The sequence below is a fragment of the Hemiscyllium ocellatum genome, chromosome 8 (genome assembly GCF_020745735.1).
Source record: "Hemiscyllium ocellatum isolate sHemOce1 chromosome 8, sHemOce1.pat.X.cur, whole genome shotgun sequence".
Taxonomy (NCBI): Eukaryota; Metazoa; Chordata; class Chondrichthyes; order Orectolobiformes; family Hemiscylliidae; genus Hemiscyllium; species Hemiscyllium ocellatum.
This window is the reverse complement of record NC_083408.1, coordinates 117,500,691-117,517,811: the sequence shown is the minus strand read 5'-3', so window position 1 is coordinate 117,517,811 and position 17,121 is coordinate 117,500,691. Positions and strand designations below refer to the sequence as shown.

General features: G+C 45.1%; 1 protein-coding gene across 2 annotated transcripts; it reads left to right on the top strand.

Annotated features, from left to right (window-relative positions):
• Positions 1-889: 889 nt before the first annotated feature.
• Positions 890-9,615, top strand: LOC132818017 (GSK3B-interacting protein-like). Of its 2 annotated transcripts, none has more exons than XM_060828607.1 (3): positions 890-1,106; positions 7,190-7,488; positions 8,818-9,615. In XM_060828607.1, the coding sequence occupies exons 2-3, from the start codon at positions 7,225-7,227 to the stop codon at positions 8,974-8,976; spliced, it is 423 nt and encodes a 140-aa protein (XP_060684590.1). In that variant the 5' UTR covers positions 890-1,106; positions 7,190-7,224; the 3' UTR covers positions 8,977-9,615. The 2 variants fall into 2 exon arrangements, with proteins under 2 accessions (XP_060684590.1, XP_060684589.1); XM_060828606.1 differs by lacking the exon at positions 890-1,106 and adding an exon at positions 2,026-2,153.
• Positions 9,616-17,121: the final 7,506 nt, after the last annotated feature.

Here is a 17,121-nt window from a genome sequence, read left to right as displayed (position 1 = left end):
CCTGAAGAAGGGCTTATGCCCGAAACGTCGATTCTCCTGCTTCTTGGATGCTGCCTTACCTGCTGCGCTTTTCCAGCAACACATTTTTCAGCTCTGATCTCCAGCATCTGCAGTCCTCACTTTTTCCTGTTCCTCCATGAAGACAGACACAGGATACTTATTTAGCTTCTCTGCGATTTTTCTATGTACCATTATAAATTCTCCTGTCTCTGCCTGAAACCTACATACGTTTTACCGTTAATCATTTTGACAAAAGCTTTTAAAAATCCATTTTCATGTGCTTGCTATTTCACATTCACGTTCTACTCTCTCTTCCTTTATCAATTGCTTGTTCCTCATGTGCTTAATTCTCAAATCCTCCTAATCTTTGGGCTTACAACTTTTTTTGGCATCTTTACAAGTTTCCTCCACTGATATAGTACTATCATCCTTCCATCCCTTCAGGTCATGGGTTCACATTCTTCATCAGAGACTTAAGCAATTCCAGTGTCATCTTTCTGAGGAGATGTTAATCAAAAACTCGGTCTATCCTTGCCAGTAGACATTCAAGATCCCATAGTTGCTATCTGCAGGAGAATCATCTTCCAGAGTCCAAGCCAATGTTGATCAACCCATGTCAACAAAACAGATCAACCAGAGATTTATTTAATAGCTATTTATGCCAGTTTGCTGTGCATTAATTATCTGCTGCAGTAGCTACTTTACTACCGTGACAACACTTGCAAAATTACCCAGTACCTATAAACCACTTTAGAACATTCCGAGGTCATGAAAGCGGTATATAAATGCAAGTACTTTCATTCAACAATCACTGTTACACGTCATGAATATCTGCACAGTTTTTGTGTAAGATGCTTACTCATCTACGTAGGAAGTTGTGCCAACATGCTATGGCTTACTCCAGCTCTCTATCTGGTTAACCCATACTAAACCAAGCTTTGCTGCCACTGTGGTTTTTTTGACACTACACACTAGATGACTTGAGCCCTTACCGATTTGTCCAGTGGAACCTGTGCAAGGGAGCCTGTTCTCTGGTAGAGATCCACACTCAGCTGCTCCAGACTCAACTTCTCCTCCAGGAAGTGGTCCAAATATCGGTGCAGCAAGTAAGTACCTGCATGCCCTCTTCTTAATCGATTCAGAGAAAGGCCAAGGCATCTCGACTTCAACCCATCAACAATTATTTGGGTCCTGTCAGAATTATCCTGGTCCCGTCTCCCTCTAGCCCTGATCTCCTCCACTGCTTTGATTTGTGTTTTAGCCTATTAATTGACGGATTAATGTATCAGCATTCCCTTACTTTATAACTGTCACACTGCACTCAACACCACTCTAAACCTTATATTTACACAGTAACTCAATTCTCTTCCTTAGCTTTCCCAAATTTAACAGTTTCTATTAATTCTTTTGTATTTTCCCATTCCCTCAACAATTCATCCTTGTCCTTTTTCATCTGTATTTACTCCCTCTTCCTGATTCATTACCCTCAAGTATATCATTTGTCCCACAGAATTCACCCCCTGCAGTGTTTTGCCTCAAAATCTACACATACTTTTGCACTCCCCAATATTTACCATTTTTCCTCAAAATTAACTCCCAATACTACTCCCTCAATTTAACCCCTCACTATTTAAGCTCCAACTCAATACTACTGCCTCAATATTGTATCCACCACCCTCACTGTCTCAGCTTTCCTCCCTGAATATTTACCCTCAGGATTTATAGCGGTTTACAGTCTCAGCTATTACTCCACAACAGGACAGAGTGCAGACAGGCAGGGTGACTCCAAGCTGCTCACAGGCCTCAGCGACAGCTAGGCCCGTCTTTCTCAAAGCCCTCTCACTCAGCAGCTGACGTAACCCCATACACAGCACTGCTGACAACACACTACCATCTTTCAGACTGGCGCGGACTATGTGCCTGTGACAAAAATAGAAGGGGAGATTGTCCTGCCAGTCACAAAGATGGCGAGGCCCGGCTCCGTTCTGCGTGTCTGTGACGCCATCACGCTGGCGCTGACGCAGGCGGGGAGCTCGCGCAGTCGGCTGTTAAACGTTCAGTTAATTTAAATTTCCAGGTTCGCGGAGTGAGCGGTTTCTAACCGAAAAGATGCTGCTGTTGCTGATCCGTTAATAACCTTCAGATACTGCTTTGTAAGTCAGGGCGCCATCTGAATAGAGATAACCTTTTTAATTCCAGCAGCACGGCCCCCTCCACCTCACCCTCCAACCCCCCCCCTCCCCATCCCCTCCCCCGTCACCCCCCCCATACCCTCCAACCCCCCTCCCTGTCACCCCCCCATACCCTCCAACCCCCCTCCCTGTCACCCCCCCATACCTTCCAACCCCCCTCCCTGTCACCCCCCCATACCCTCCAACCCCCCTCCCTGTCACCCCCCCATACCCTCCAACCCCCCTCCCTGTCACCCCCCCATACCCTCCAACCCCCTTCCCCGTCACCCCCCCTCCCTGTCACCCCCATACCCTCCAACCAACCTCCCCCTCCCCATAACCCCCTTCACGTCACTCCCCCCCTCCCCTTCACCCTGTCACCCTCCAACCCCCCTCCCTCTCCGATCCCCCTCCCCACCACCCCCATACCCTCCAACCCCCCCTCCCCGTCACCCCATACCCTCCAAACCCCCTCACCCTCACCCTCCAACCCCCTTCCCCGTCACCCCCCCGTCACCCCCATACCCTCCAACCAACCTCCCCCTCCCCATAACCCCCTTCACGTCACTTCCCTCCCCCTCCCCATAACCCCCTCTCCCTGTCACCCTCCAACCCCCCTCCCTCTCCAATCCCCCTCCCCACCACCCCCCTCCCCCTCCAACCCCCTTCCCTGTCACCCCATACCCTCCAACCCCCCCTCCCCGTCACCCCCATACCCTCCAACCCCTCCCCCGTCACCCCCCTCCCCCGTCCCCCCCCCCCCCCGTCACCCCCCTCCCCCGTCACCCCCCCTCCCCGTCACCCCCCCTCCCCCGTCATCCCCATCACCCCCCCTCCCTGTCACCCCCCCTCCCCGTCACCCCCCCTCCCCGTCACCCCCCCTCCCCGTCACCCCCCCTCCCCGTCACCCCCCCTCCCCGTCACCCGCCCTCCCCGTCACCCGCCCTCCCCGTCACCCCGCCTCTCCAAACCCCCTCACCCTCTAACCTCCCTCACCCTCCAACCTCCCTCCCCTCCCCCTCACCCTCCAACCTCCCTCCCCCTCACCCTCCAACCTCCCTCCCCCTCCTCCCCCTCACCCTCCAACCTCCCCTCCTGTTCTGACCCCCTTCTCCCCTCCCCGTCCAACGCAACTCCTTATCACCCACCCCAAACCACCCTCTAACACATTTGAAATGTTGGGGCAGAATCGACTATAAATGGGATTAGTGTAGATTGATGTTAGTTGATCGGCATAGACGTGGTGGGCTGAAGGGTCTGTTTTTGTGCTGTATGACCGCATCTTCTTCCAACCCTCTTCCTCATCCTCCTTGCTCCATTCTTCTTGCTCAGTTACCCCCCCCCCCCCCATCCACCACCACCTCACACCTCCCATTTTCCTCCTGTATCTGTTCTTCTTCCATTCCTTTCCCCATCCCATCCTTCTGTCTGATTCTCCTCTCCCATTCATCTCCCACCCCTTGCCTCCACCCCTTCATTCTCCTGCTCTTCTATCCTACACTCCCACTCAATGCCAGTCCCTAACTCATTCAGCACAGCTGGAATGCTAAAGATGGAAGGTTATGCATCAGTTATACAGGGCACTGGGGAGCCTCTGTACAGCATTGGTTATCTAATTTCAGGAGGGATGTTAATACATTGGAGACAGCTTGGAGAAGCTAACCATTTGGATACAGATCTGGCTCAGAGGTAGAAGACAGGCGGCGGTGGTGGTGGTGGAGGGTTACTTTTCAGACTGGAGGTCTGTGACCAGTTGTCTGCCACAATGTTGAGTCTGGGTCCACTGCTTTTTGTCATTTATATAAATTATTTGGATGTAAACATAGGTGGTACAATTAGTAAGTTTGCAGATGACACCAAAATTGGAGGTGTAGTGGACAGCAAAGAAGGTTACCGTAGAGTACAACTGAATCTTGATCAACTGGGCCAATGGGCCAAGGAGTGGCAGATAGAGTTTAATTTTGATAAATGAGAGGTGCTGCATTTTGGAAAGGCAAATCAGGGTAGAACTTGCTTCTAAGGTGCTGGGGAGTGTTGCTGGACAAAGAAACTTTGGAGGGCAGGTTCATAGTTTATTGAAAGCAGAGTTGATGGCAGATAGGATAGTGAAGGCGGTGTTTGGTATACCTTCCTTTATTGGTCAGAGTATTGAGTATAGGAGTTGGGAGATCATGTTGCAGACGTACAGGACATTGGTTAGGCCAGTTTTGGAATATTGTCTGCAATTCTGGTCTCCCTCCTCTCAAAAGGATGTTGTGAAACTTGTGAAAATGATTCGGCAAAGATTTACAAGGGAGAGGCTGAATTGGCTGGGGCTGTTTTCCCTGGAGTGGAAAGATGAGAGGTGACCTTTATGGAGGTTTATAAAGTCATGAGGGGCATGGAGGATAAATAGACAGGGTCTTTTCCATGGATTGGCGGAGTGCAGGACTAGAGGACATAGGTTTAGAGTGAGAGGTGAAAGATTTAAAAGGGACCTAAGGGGCAACCTTTTCATACAGAGAGTGGTGCGTGTATGGAATGAACTGCCAGAAGAAGTGGTGGAGTCTGGTACAATTACAACATTTAAAAGCATCTGGATGGGAATATGAATAGGAAGGGTTTGGAGGGCTATGGACCAAGTGCTGGAACATGGGACTAGATTAGTTTAGGATATGTGGTTGGCATGGAAGAGTTAGACCGAAGAATCTCTTTCTGTGCTGTGCATCTCTATGACTGGGTGGCACAGTGGGTGGCACGGTAGCACAGTGGTTAGCACTGCTGCCTCACAGCACCAGAGACCCGGGTTCAATTCCCGCCTCAGGCGACTGTGTTTCCTCCGGGTGCTCCAGTTTCCTCCCACAGTCCAAAGATGTGCGTGTTAAGTGAATTGGCCATGCTAAATTGCCCATAGTGTTAGGTAGTAGGTAAAATGTAGGGGTATAGGTGGGTTGTGCTTCGGCGGATCAGTGTGGACTTGTTGGGCCGAAGGGCCTGTTTCCACACTGTCAGTAATCTAATGGGATAAATATGGATTTCAACATTTCCCCTTTCCCCACATTATTCCAGTCCCAAGCCTCCAACTCGGCTCTCACCTGTCCATCGCTTTTCTCATCTATCTGCTCCACTCCCCCCTCTGACCTATCACCTTCTCCCTCAGCTTTGTTCACCTTCTTAGTTACCTTCCTCCCAATCCCACCCCCATCCCATTTATCTCTCAGCACCCCCATCCCACAAGCCTCAATCCTGATGAAAGGCTTATGTCTGAAACGTTAATTCTCCTGCTCCTCGGATGCTGCCTAACCTACTGTGCTTTTCCAGCAACGCACTCTCAACTCTGATCTCCAGCATCTGCAGTCCTCACTTTTTCCTCGATGTAGAGAGGATGTTTGTTTTATATAAGAATTAAGAATGTGTTCACTGTTTAAAATTAGGCATCAATCATTAAAATTGAGATGAGGTAAACTGACATAGACTGCAGTTAAACATTTGACAAAGTGTTACATGGAGACTGATCAGTAACGTTAGAGCCCATGGGATCAAGGGCAATTTGCCAAATTGCATCCAAAATTGCTTTAGCGACAGGAGGCAGATGTTTTTTGTGACTGGAGGACTGTGTCTAATGGAGTATGTAGGGTTTGGTGCTGGCTTCCTTGCAGTTTGTTGTACGCTTTAATGTTCAAGACATGGTTTGTTTGTTGGATAGAGTCAAACTCCAATATTTTTGTTTCTTCATATGCTACTGTACAGAACAGAACTGCTTTAGGGACTGTATGTATATAAAGATGTTTTTAATGAATAAAATGTATATTTTTGATATAAAACAAAAAGGTGGTTGATGCGGAACTTGATGTTCTATGGGCTGTTCCCTGGGACACGCACTGAGACAAATGTCGACTGTGCAAACAAGACCATCAACTCGGTGAAAGACACTTTTTGGTCTGCTCAAAACTTGTTTGTCTTCCAGGGCAAGGATTTGACCTCAACTAGGTGTAGTAGGCTGACACATTAAGATCCAGGACTATATGCTGAGGGATGCAGTAAAGCTTGTGGCAGCTGCAGCCCAGGCACAGTGGGGAAAGGCCACTGTCTGAGGTCTGCCAGCCAAAGTATAATTGGTTTGATTTATTGTTGTCACATGTATCTAAATACAGTGAAAAGTTTTGTTTTGTGAGCAGTACAGGAAGATCATAACAAGCAAGGACATATAGTTCATAGTGCTTAGACAGCGAAGCATATAAGGTTATGGCTGCGCAGGAGATGCACAAAGCAAAATCAACATTATTTGAAGTTAGAGAGGTACATTCAACAATAGATTAAAGGTGCTGTTTTCGTGCTGTAAAATTCTGACTAGGGGAAATGTTTTCGCAGGGTTTCATGAGTCTTTGGAACTTTCCCTGAAAAGATGATAGTAGCAGAATTCTTGAATATTTTTAATGCCTAGTTGGATAAATTCTTGTTAAGCAAAGGGTGTGAATGGTGATTTGAGGTAGGTAAGAAAAAATTGAGATTACAAACAGATCAACCATGATTTTACTGAATGACAGAGTAGGCCTGATGAAGGGCTTATGCTCGAAACGTCGAATTCTCTATTCCTGAGATGCTGCCTAACCTGCTGTGCTTTGACCAGCAACACATTTGCAGCTGTGATCTCCAGCATCTGCAGACCTCATTTTTTACTCAAGCAGCTAAAAGACGACGTCTTTGTTCATCCCCTTATTCTATCTGTTGTTTTGCTGTAAGCTCAAAGAAAGTAGTTACCTTAGAAAAGTGACTATTTAGAAAACCTTAGATTTGAGACATTGTCAAGTTTGTCGAGCAAAATTTGAATCCATCAGCTGAATAGCCTTAACTGACAGATTTGCACATAAATGAAATGCTATCATCTCTTTCTTCTAAATCTTTCCTTCTGTGCATTGATACGTTAATGGTAAATGTAGGTTCATCAAATGTGATCTTGAATTGATTATTAGGGATGTATCCAGGAGCTATTAATTGGTCTATATAATTTCAAATAATTGTTTCACTTTATTTTACAGTCTTCAAAAGTACTCTCTCATATCACCTCCAGGAAATGGACTGTGATTCCCACGATCTGAAGGAGTCAATGTTTAATAATTTCAGTGATGTTGCAGATTGGGAGGAGAGAGACTTTGCCGGGGCAGAGGTGAAGGATATGAGAGTGGAGGCGGAGGCAGTGGTCAATGATGTCAACTTTGCTGTTCGTCACATGGCTGTCTCAAAAAGCCTCCCAATTGGAGAAGATGTTGCCTACATTAATGTAGAAACAAAAGAAGGAAACAGATACTGTCTTGAGCTAACTGAAGCAGGACTCCGGGTGAGAAGAGCAACTGACATACCAGCTAATACAAAAATATCTTTTAATCGGGGTTAATGATCCTGTGTCTCACTTAATTTTTACTACTTTATTGCCTCTTAATGATGGCTTTTACGCTATTTTGACTTGTAAGGCCACAATGATGTTTCTTAAACATGTCTTGCAATCGGGAGATGGTGGAATAGTCCTAATTATACTCGATTACTTATCCAAAGGCCCAGGCTAATGCTGTCACCAAGGCAGCAGGTAGGATTTAAATTCAGTTAATAAAATCTGAAATATTCAGATCTGAAAGAGATATGGGGTGAAAGCAGGAATATGACCTTGATATAGAGGATCAGCATGAGGGGCATAGCAAGCTCAAAGGGCCAAATGGCCTACACCTGCTTCTGGTTTCAGTCAGGTCCTGATGGATTTTTTTTATTGGGTAAGTTACAATAAATTGTCTCAGGTGTTAAAGGAGTTAAAATCCAGATGTCACAGATTTATGGTGATTTGCAAAGGAACCAGAAGTAAGATTAGAAAAATTAATCCAGCAAATTGTTGTGATCTGAAAAACTCCTGAAAGCAAATGCAACAGTAACTTTCAAAGAACAATTTGAGAAATATTAGATTAGATTACTTACAGTGTGGAAACAGGCCCTTCGGCCCAACAAGTCCACACCGACCCGCCAAAGCGCAACCCACCCATACCCCTACATATACCCCTTACCTAACACTACGGGCAATTTAGCATGGCCAATTCACCTGGCCCGCACATCTTTGACTGTGGGAGGAAACCGGAGCACCCGGAGGAAACCCACGCAGACACGGGGAGAACGTGCAAACTCCACACAGTCAGTCGCCTGAGGCGGGAATTGAACCCAGGTCCCTGGTGCTGTTAGGCAGCAGTGCTAACCATTGTGCCACCCTCAAATACTTGAAGGAGAAAATTTTGAAGGGCTGTGGGAAAAGATCATGTGGGACATGTAATCTGTTTGAAGGGATTATCCCCCAGATCTAAAGGAATTGATGTTTAGTCATTACAGCAACCATGAGTGTTTTCAACTGAGAGACTCTTAAGGCATAAATATGGCCATGGCTTTGAGAAAATTGGATTAATTGAAAAGCTTTTTCTTGGATGTGTGGTGATGTTGATTTAGTCCAGAAAGATTCTGAATTGGTATGTTATTTGGGGGATTTGTGGTGAAGGTTACAGGTTGGTGTGTTATTTGGGCAACTATTATATTGGTTTGTGAGATGAAACATTTTGGGTTTTGAGTTTGCAGTATACTGCACTGGGTGGACAAAGTAATTTACTTTGCATCTAATCTTTTTTTCCTCTTCCAGGTGGTAGCTTATGGCTTTGACAAGGTGGATAAATCACTGTCTATGCAGTACCATGAAACCATTTACTCTCTCCTGGACTCACTCAGCCCCGCATATCGTGATGCATTTGGTAATGCACTTCTGCAGAGACTCGAAGCTTTAAAAAATGTACAGGAATGAAAGCCCTAACTCTTGCTTCTTGTGATGACATTTCTCAACACATTTTCTAATGTTCTGGACCAAACGTACAGGACAAGAGGTGACTCTCATCCCACAGAAAATTGGTGAATTGTTTGTTATTTTTCATGTTCACACAGCAGTGTAGTTGGGATCCACATTCTTGTAGAATTTCATACCTCCTCATTCCTACAGAAAGAGAGGGAGGATGTTTGTAAGCTCCATTGCTGTAACAGAGCTGAAACTGGTACAGTCCCTTTCAGAAATCAGTCTATATTATTGCAGCACTGTTGATAAAGCACAGGAAACGGGAGGATACCTTTGACCCATGACTATGTAAAGAGCAATGGACATTGTCCAGACTAGGTTTCTTGGTGAGAGAGAAGCAAGTGACCCCAGTATTCAGGTCAGGCCATCATGTGTCTGGTAACTTTGAGCTTCTCCCAGCTTTCTCATTTAAAAATGTTGGTTCATTTTACACATTGTATTTTGACTTGTTAATTTAGGAAGAACACCTTCCTGTGCTATTAAATTGTGAAGTGCAGGTTAAACCTCTGGAGTAACCGAGATTCCAAAGTCAGAAAATTCAACCACTTCAAAAAAAATTAATGTATGTTTTACGAAAATAATAAAATATTTTGGACACCGTTTACTCTGCTCTTTCTGTACTGAACATTCATTAATCGTGAGGGTTTTTAGTTTTATAAAAATTTATTTGTTTTCTTTCATTCTGCCAGTTCATTCACCATCCTAACATGGAACTAATCGCTGTCACTTCATTATCACTGAGTCCAAATCCTAGAAGCAGATTCTTGGGGGAGTCATAGAGATGTACAGCATGTAAACAGACCCTTTGGTCCAACCTGTCCATACCGATCAGATATCCCAACCCAATCTAGTCCCACCTGCCAGCACCTGGCCCATATCCCTCCAAACCCTTCCTATTCATATACCCATCCAAATGCCTCTTAAATGTTGTAATTGCACCAGCCTCCACCACTTCTGGCAGCTCATTTCATACACGTACCACCCTCTACGTGAAAACATTGCCCCTTAGATCTCTTTTATATCTTTCCCCTCTCACCCTAAATCAATGTCCTCTAGTTCTGGACTCTCTGACCCCAGGGAAAAGACTTTGTCTATTTACCCTATCCATGCCCCTCATAATTTTGTAAACCTCTATAGGTCACCCTCAGCCTCCGACGTTCCAGGAAAAACAGCCCCAGCCTGTTCAGCCTCTCCCTATAGCTCAAATCCTCCAACCCTGGCAACATCCTTGTAAATCTTTTCTGAACCCTTTCAAGTTTCACAACATCTTTCCGATAGGAAGGAGACCAGAATTGCATGCAATATTCCAACAATGGCCTAACCAATGTCCTGTACAGCCGCAACATGACTTCCCAGCTCACGTACTCAATACTCTGATCAATAAAGAAAAGCATACCAAACGCCTTCTTCATTATCCTATCTACCTGTGACTCCACTTTCAAGGAGCTATGAACCTGCACTCTTTGTTCAGCAACACTCTCTAGGAGCTTTGCATTTAGTGTATAAGTCCTGCTAAAATTTGCTTTCCCAAAATGCAGCACCTTGCATTTATCTGAATTAAACTCCATCTGCCACTTCTCAGCCCATTGGCCCATCTGGTCAAGATCCTGTTGTCATCTGAGGTAACCCTCTTCACTGTCCACTACACCTCCAATTTTAGTGTCATCTGCAAATTTACTAACTGTACCTCTTATGTTCACATTCAGATCATTTATGTAAATTACAACAAATAGAGGGCCCAGCACCGATCCTTGGGGCACTCCACTGGTCACAGGCCTCCAGTCTGAAAAACAACTCTCCACCACCTCCCTCTGACTTCTACCTTTGAGCCAGTTCTGTATCCAAATGGCTAGTTCTCCCTGTATTCCATGAGATCTAACCTTGCAAATCAGTCTCCCATGGGGAACCTTGCCGAACGCCTTACTGATGTCCATATAGATCACATCTACCGCTCTGCCTTCATCGATCTTCTTTGTTACTTCTTCAAAAAACTCAGTCAAGTTTGTGAGACATGATTTCCCACGCACAAAGCCATGTTGACTATCCCTAATCAGTCCCTGCCTTTCCAAATACATGTGCATCCTGTCCCTCAGGATTCCCTCCAACAACTTGCCCACACTGAGGTCAGGGTCACTGGTCTATAGTTCCCTGGCTTGTCCTTACCACCCTTCTTAGAACAAAGAACAATACAGCGCAGAACAGGCCCTTCGGCCCTCAATGTTGCGCCGACCTGTGAACTATTCTCAGCTCATCCCCTACACTATCCCAAATCATCCATGTGCTTATCTAAGGATAGTTTAAATCTTACTAATGTGGCTGAGTTAACTATGTTAGCAGGTAGTGCATTCCATGTCCTTACTACTCTCTGCGTAAAGAACCTGCCTCTGACATCTGTCTTAAATCTATCACCCCTCAATTTGTAGTTATGCTCCCTCCTACACGCTGATGTCATCGTCCTAGAAAAAAGATTTTCACTGTCTACCCTATCTGATCATCTTGTATGTTTCTATCAAATATATGTATCTATAAAAACAATGACTGCAGACGCTGGAGACCAGATTCTGGATCAGTGGTGCTGGAAGAGCACAGCAGTTCAGGCAGCATCCAACGAGCAGCGAAATCGACGTTTTGGGCAAAAGCCCTTCATCAGGAATAAAGGTAGTGAGCCTGAAGCGGCCTCCGAATAGTTCCAGAGTTGTAGAAGATAGGATAGCAAAGACAATAGGACCGCGCATAACAGGGTAGTTGTTGTGCGTGGCTTTAACTTTCCAAATATTGACTGGGAATACTATAGTTCAAGTACTTTAGATGGGTCAGTTTTGTCCAATGGGCAGGGGGGTTTCCTGACACAGTATGTAGACAGGCCTACAAGGGGCAAGGCCACATTAGATTTGGTGCTGGGTAATGAGCCCGGCTGGGTGTTACATTTGGAGGTAGGTGAGCACTTTGGTGATAGTGACCACAATTCAGTTATGTTTTCTTTAGTGATGAAAAGGGATAGGTATATACCGCAGGGCAAGAGTTATAGCTGGGGAAAAGGCAATTGCAATGTGATTAGGCAGGATGTAGGATGGGGAAAGAAACTGCAGGGGATGAACAGAATTGAAATGTGGAACTTATTCAAGGAACAGCTACTGTGGATCCTTGATAAGTATGTGCCTGTCAGGCAGGGAGGAAGTTGTCAAGCAGAGGAGCCGTGATTTACTAAGGAAGTTGAATCTCTTGTCAAAAGGAAGAAGGAGGTTTATGTTAGGATGAGATGTGAAGGCTCAATTAGGGCGCTTGAGAATTACAAGTTAGCCAGGAAAGTCCTAAAGAGAGCGCTAAGAGGAGCCAGGAGAGGACATGAGAAGTCATTGGTGAATAGAATCAAGGAAAACCATAAGGTTTTCTATAGGTATATTGGGAATAAAAGGGTGACTAGTGTAAGATGAGGGCCAATCAAGCATAGTAGTGGGGAGTTGTGCACAGAGTAGAGGGGATAGGGGACGAGCTAAATGACTACTTTTCATCAGTATTCACACTAGAAAAGGACTGTTGTAGAGAAGAATACTGAGACACCGGCTACTAGCGTAGATGGGATTGAGGTTCACAAGGAGGAGGTGCTAGCAATTTCGGAAAGTGTAAAAATAGATAAGTCCCCTGGGCTGGATGGGGTTTATCCTAGGATTCTCTGGGAAGCCAGGGAGGAGATTGCAGAGCCTTTGACTTTTAGCTTTATGTCATCATTATCTACAGGAATAGTGCCAGAAGATTGGAGGCTAGCAAATGTTGAAGGGGAGTAGAGACAACTGCAAATGTGTTGCTGGTCAAAGCACAGCAGGTTAGGCAGCATCTCAGGAATAGAGAATTCGACGTTTCGAGCATAAGCCCTTCATTCCTGATGAAGGGGAGTAGAGACAACCCTGATAATTATAGACCAGTGAGCCTCACTTTGGTTGTGGGTAAAATTTTGGAAAGGGTTATAAGAGATAGGATTTATAATCATCTAGAAAGGAATAAGTTGATTCGAGATAGTCAACATGATTTTATGAAGTGGAGGTCGTTGAGAAGGTGACCAAACAGGTGGATGAGGGTCAAGTGGTTGATGTGTTGTATATGAATTTCAGTAAGGGGTTTGATAAGGTTCCCCACTGTAGACTATTGCACAAAATGCAGAGGCATGGGATTGAGGGTGATTTAGTGGTTTGGATCAGAAACTGGCTCGCCGAAAGAAGACAGAGGGTGGTGGTTGATGGGAAATGTTCATCCTGGAAGTCAGTTACTAGTGGTGAACTGCAAGGACCTGTTTTGGGTCCACTGCTGTTTGTCATTTTTGTAAATGACTTGGATGAGGGCATAGAAGGATGGGTTAATAAATTTATGGATGACACTAAGGTCAGTGGAGTTGTGAATAGTGTCTAAGGATGTTGCAGGTTACAGAGGGACAAAGTCGAGAGTGTGGTGCTGGAAAAGTACAGCAGGTCAGACAGCATCTGAGGAGCAGGAAAATCAACATTTTGGGTAAGAACCCTTCATCAGGAATGAGACTTGTGAGCTGAATGGGAGGAGAGATAAATGGGAGGAGGAGGGTTTTTCGGCTGGGTGGAAGGTACTCCCTCCCACTCTCAGCTACCTCCACCTCCCGCCCCCCATCAGGAATAAAGCCTGAAGCATGGAGAGATAAGCTAGAGGAGGGTGGGGGTGGAGAGAAAGTAGCATAGAGTACAATGAGTGGGAGAGGGGATGAAGGTGATAGGTCAGGGAGGAGAGGGTGGAGTGGATAGGTGGAAAAGGAGATAGGCAGGTAGGACAAGTCTGGACAAGGCATGGGGACAGTGCTGAGCTGGAAGGTTGGAACTAGGGTGAGGTGGGGGTAGGGGAAATGAGGAAACTGTTGAAGTCCACATTGATGCCCTGGGGTTGAAGTGTTCCGAGGCAGAAGATGAGGCGTTCTGCCTCCAGGCGTCTGGTGGTGAGGGAGTGGTGGTGAAGGAGGCCCAGGACCTCCATGTCCTCGGCAGAGTGGGAGGGGGAGTTGAAACTTTGGGCCACAAGGCGGTGTGGTTGATTGGTGCGGGTATCCCAGAGATATTCCCTAAAGTGCCGCTACTCTCCATTACTCTCTAAGTAACTTGTTTTTGACCACAAGGTCTAATCCAGGTTCAGGATGATCTTCTATTCACTGACATTCACACATAAAGTTTTACCACATTGAATAACAAATTCAGAGCAGGAATTGCAACACGTTTTCCTGTTCCTATAGCCTTGCCAATAATCACACTGATACTATGGAATATACTATGGCATGAACTCCAGCTCCTTTTCAGCTCATAAAGTAAGATTCCAACAGCCTCTAAACTAAGCCAAACAATTGGAGTTTGAACCTTGGCTATCTTTTCCATGTCATTAACCCTTAGTCTTTCTCCCAGGCCTGGTGTTTATAACACACCGCTCAGCATATTCCACACAGTGGAGAAAGTGAGGACTACAGATGCTGGAGATCAGAGCTGAAAAATGTGTTGCTGAAAAAATGCAGCAGGTCAGGCAGCATCCAAGGAGCAGGAGAATCGACGTTTCGGGCATAAGCCCTTATTCAGGATTCCTGAAGAAGGGCTTATGCCCGAAACGTCGATTCTCCTGCTCCTTGGATGCTGCCTGACCTGCTGCGCTTTTCCAGCAACACATTTTTCATATTCCACACAGTGTTTGAAGAGTGAGCTTGTCTACTGCCTCTGAGTTAGAAGATTCTGGATTCAAGCCTCCCTTGAATTGATAACAGGATAACAACCCCAGCACTGAATGAGTGCTCCACTGTTTCTTGATGAACTCCTGAACCGAGGGCCTGTCTCTGCTGTCAAATGGATGCAAAAGGTGCTGGTTCACTGTTGGAAGAAGAGTAGGTGAGCTCATCAGAGTCCTCTGGCCAACGTTTATCCCTCAATCGACCTCATTGTTCTCTCGTTGCTGTGTGCAAATTGTTAGCAATGTTTTCCTACATTGCAATGACAATCAGAGAGGATGCCTTGAGGTGCAGTGGTAGTTTCCCTACCTTTGGCCAAGAATATCCAGGTTCAAGTCCCATCTCTCCTACTAGGTGTCATAATGTGTCTGAATAGGTCAGTTAAATAGATACAAAGGCATACATTTATGTTCAAATACCTGGAAAAAGAAGGGTCAGGTTTGTACTTTGGATTTTGCACCCTTAACACAATGACAAGTTTTCTGTTAACTTAAAGTTTCATCATTGATAATGATGGCACTTAAGATGTAAAAAGAAATGCAGTTCTGAATTACAGACCTAATCTCTCTCTTGGATCCCAATAGAAACTAGGAGCTGCAGTAAGCTATTTAGCCCTTTCAGCCTGCTCCACTGTTCAATATGATCATGGCTGGTCATCAAACTCAGTATCCTGTTCCCTCCTTTATCCCATTTACTTTGATCCCTTCAGTCAGAAGAATAACAGTATATCTAACTCCTTGAAAACATTCAATGTTTTGATGTCCACTGCTTCCGGTGTCAGGGAATCCTCTGGTTCCAACATCTGCTATTTTCAAATAAAAATAGTTTTATCCAAAGGTCACCTGAACACTTTCTTTCTCTACAAATAATTCTTGAGCTGCTGAATGTATCTAGTTTTTTACGTTTCTCATAATACCTTGTACCTATATTGTGCCTTTAATATGGTAAAACGTTCTGAAGTATTTTACAGGGACATTATGAAAAGTAATGCATACTGTACAACATAAGGTGAATTCAGGGTAGTTAGCCTTGATCATCAAGATGGACCAGAGCTAGTGTTTGTGAAGATTGTTTTAAGGAAAAAAAGATTAAGTGGTGAGGTAAAAGGGTTCAGGGAAGGCATTCCACAGCTCAGGGCCAGAGCAGCTGAAGGATCTTAAATCGTGGAAGTCAGAATTAGAGGGGCACAGCTATCAGACAGTAAGGCAAAGGAGATAGACATTTGAAGAGTTGAAGCCAATGTAGCCAAAAGAAAAGACAATTTTAAAATCGAGGTTTGAGTAAGGTCATTGATAGATTTCCGGTATGACCGCTTTTTTGCGTTTGATTCTCTGCATCTCCTGAAAGAACAGAGCACGGACAATGGAAATTCACCAGCATTTTAAAAAAAAATCTCCTGGAGTATAGGAGTGCTGACTGGGCCAGCATTTGTTGCCTACCAATAGTTGCCTTTGAGAAAATGATGAGCTTGAATCTTCTGTAGGGTGCAGAGTTTTTGTCCTCCTTGGTTATCAATGCCTGTAATATCTGAGTATCATACACTGAATCAGTGATAGCCATAACCTCAGAGATACGTTCAGGGGTGACTTTGCCACCAGAATGAGATCAACAGACCATCCATGTCTGTGATACAGAACATCTCTAAGCAAGATTCTGAAAGTGATTAGAATCAATGTCAATTCATGGGGCATTCTTTCTGCTGACCAGACAGCATGGATGTGAGTAGTCAGGAAGGATGGAGAAGGGTACAAGACATGACGATGTCGGAAAATAGAGCCTGCTAGAAGAAATGTAATATTTAGGAACAAGAGTCTTCCAGCCTGCTCCATAAGGTCACGGCTGATTGGGCTATGGTCTAAGCTCCACTTTCCTGACTATGTCCCATAACCCTGGTTTCTCTCTAACCCAATCTGGAATAGATATAAAGATGCAGCCTCCGTTACCTTCTCAGGAAGAGAATTGTGCACTCTAAAAAACTCTAAAGGGAGACGTCGTATCCCTAAAACACGATCCCCCGTTTTAGTCTGCTCACGAGAAGAAACATCCTCTAGGTATCCAACCTCCTCAGGGTCTTGTGTTTTAATCTCATATTTCTAAACTGCAAAAGATATAGCCCAAACCATTCAATTTGCCTCATAAGATAAGCCTTTCATCTCAGGAAAGAGTTGAATTAACCTTCTCTGAAGTGTTATTAAAGTCATTATATTTTCTTAAATTAGGAGACCAAAACCATGTACAGTGCCCCAAATAAGCTCACCGATGCCCTGCAGAGCTGGAGTAAATCTTCCCTATTTAAATATTCTATCTCCTTGCAGCAAGCAATGTTTGCTGGACATGCAGGCTAACTTTTTTGGATTCATGTATCAGGACACCGAGAT

Excerpts from the sequence above, each read along its gene's own strand:
- LOC132818017 (XM_060828607.1), top strand. The coding sequence starts at position 7,225 with ATGGACTGTGATTCCCACGATCTGAAGGAGTCAATGTTTAATAATTTC. Across the intron at positions 7,489-8,817 it reads TAACTGAAGCAGGACTCCGG|GTGGTAGCTTATGGCTTTGA; the intron begins GTGAGAAGAGCA and ends TTCCTCTTCCAG.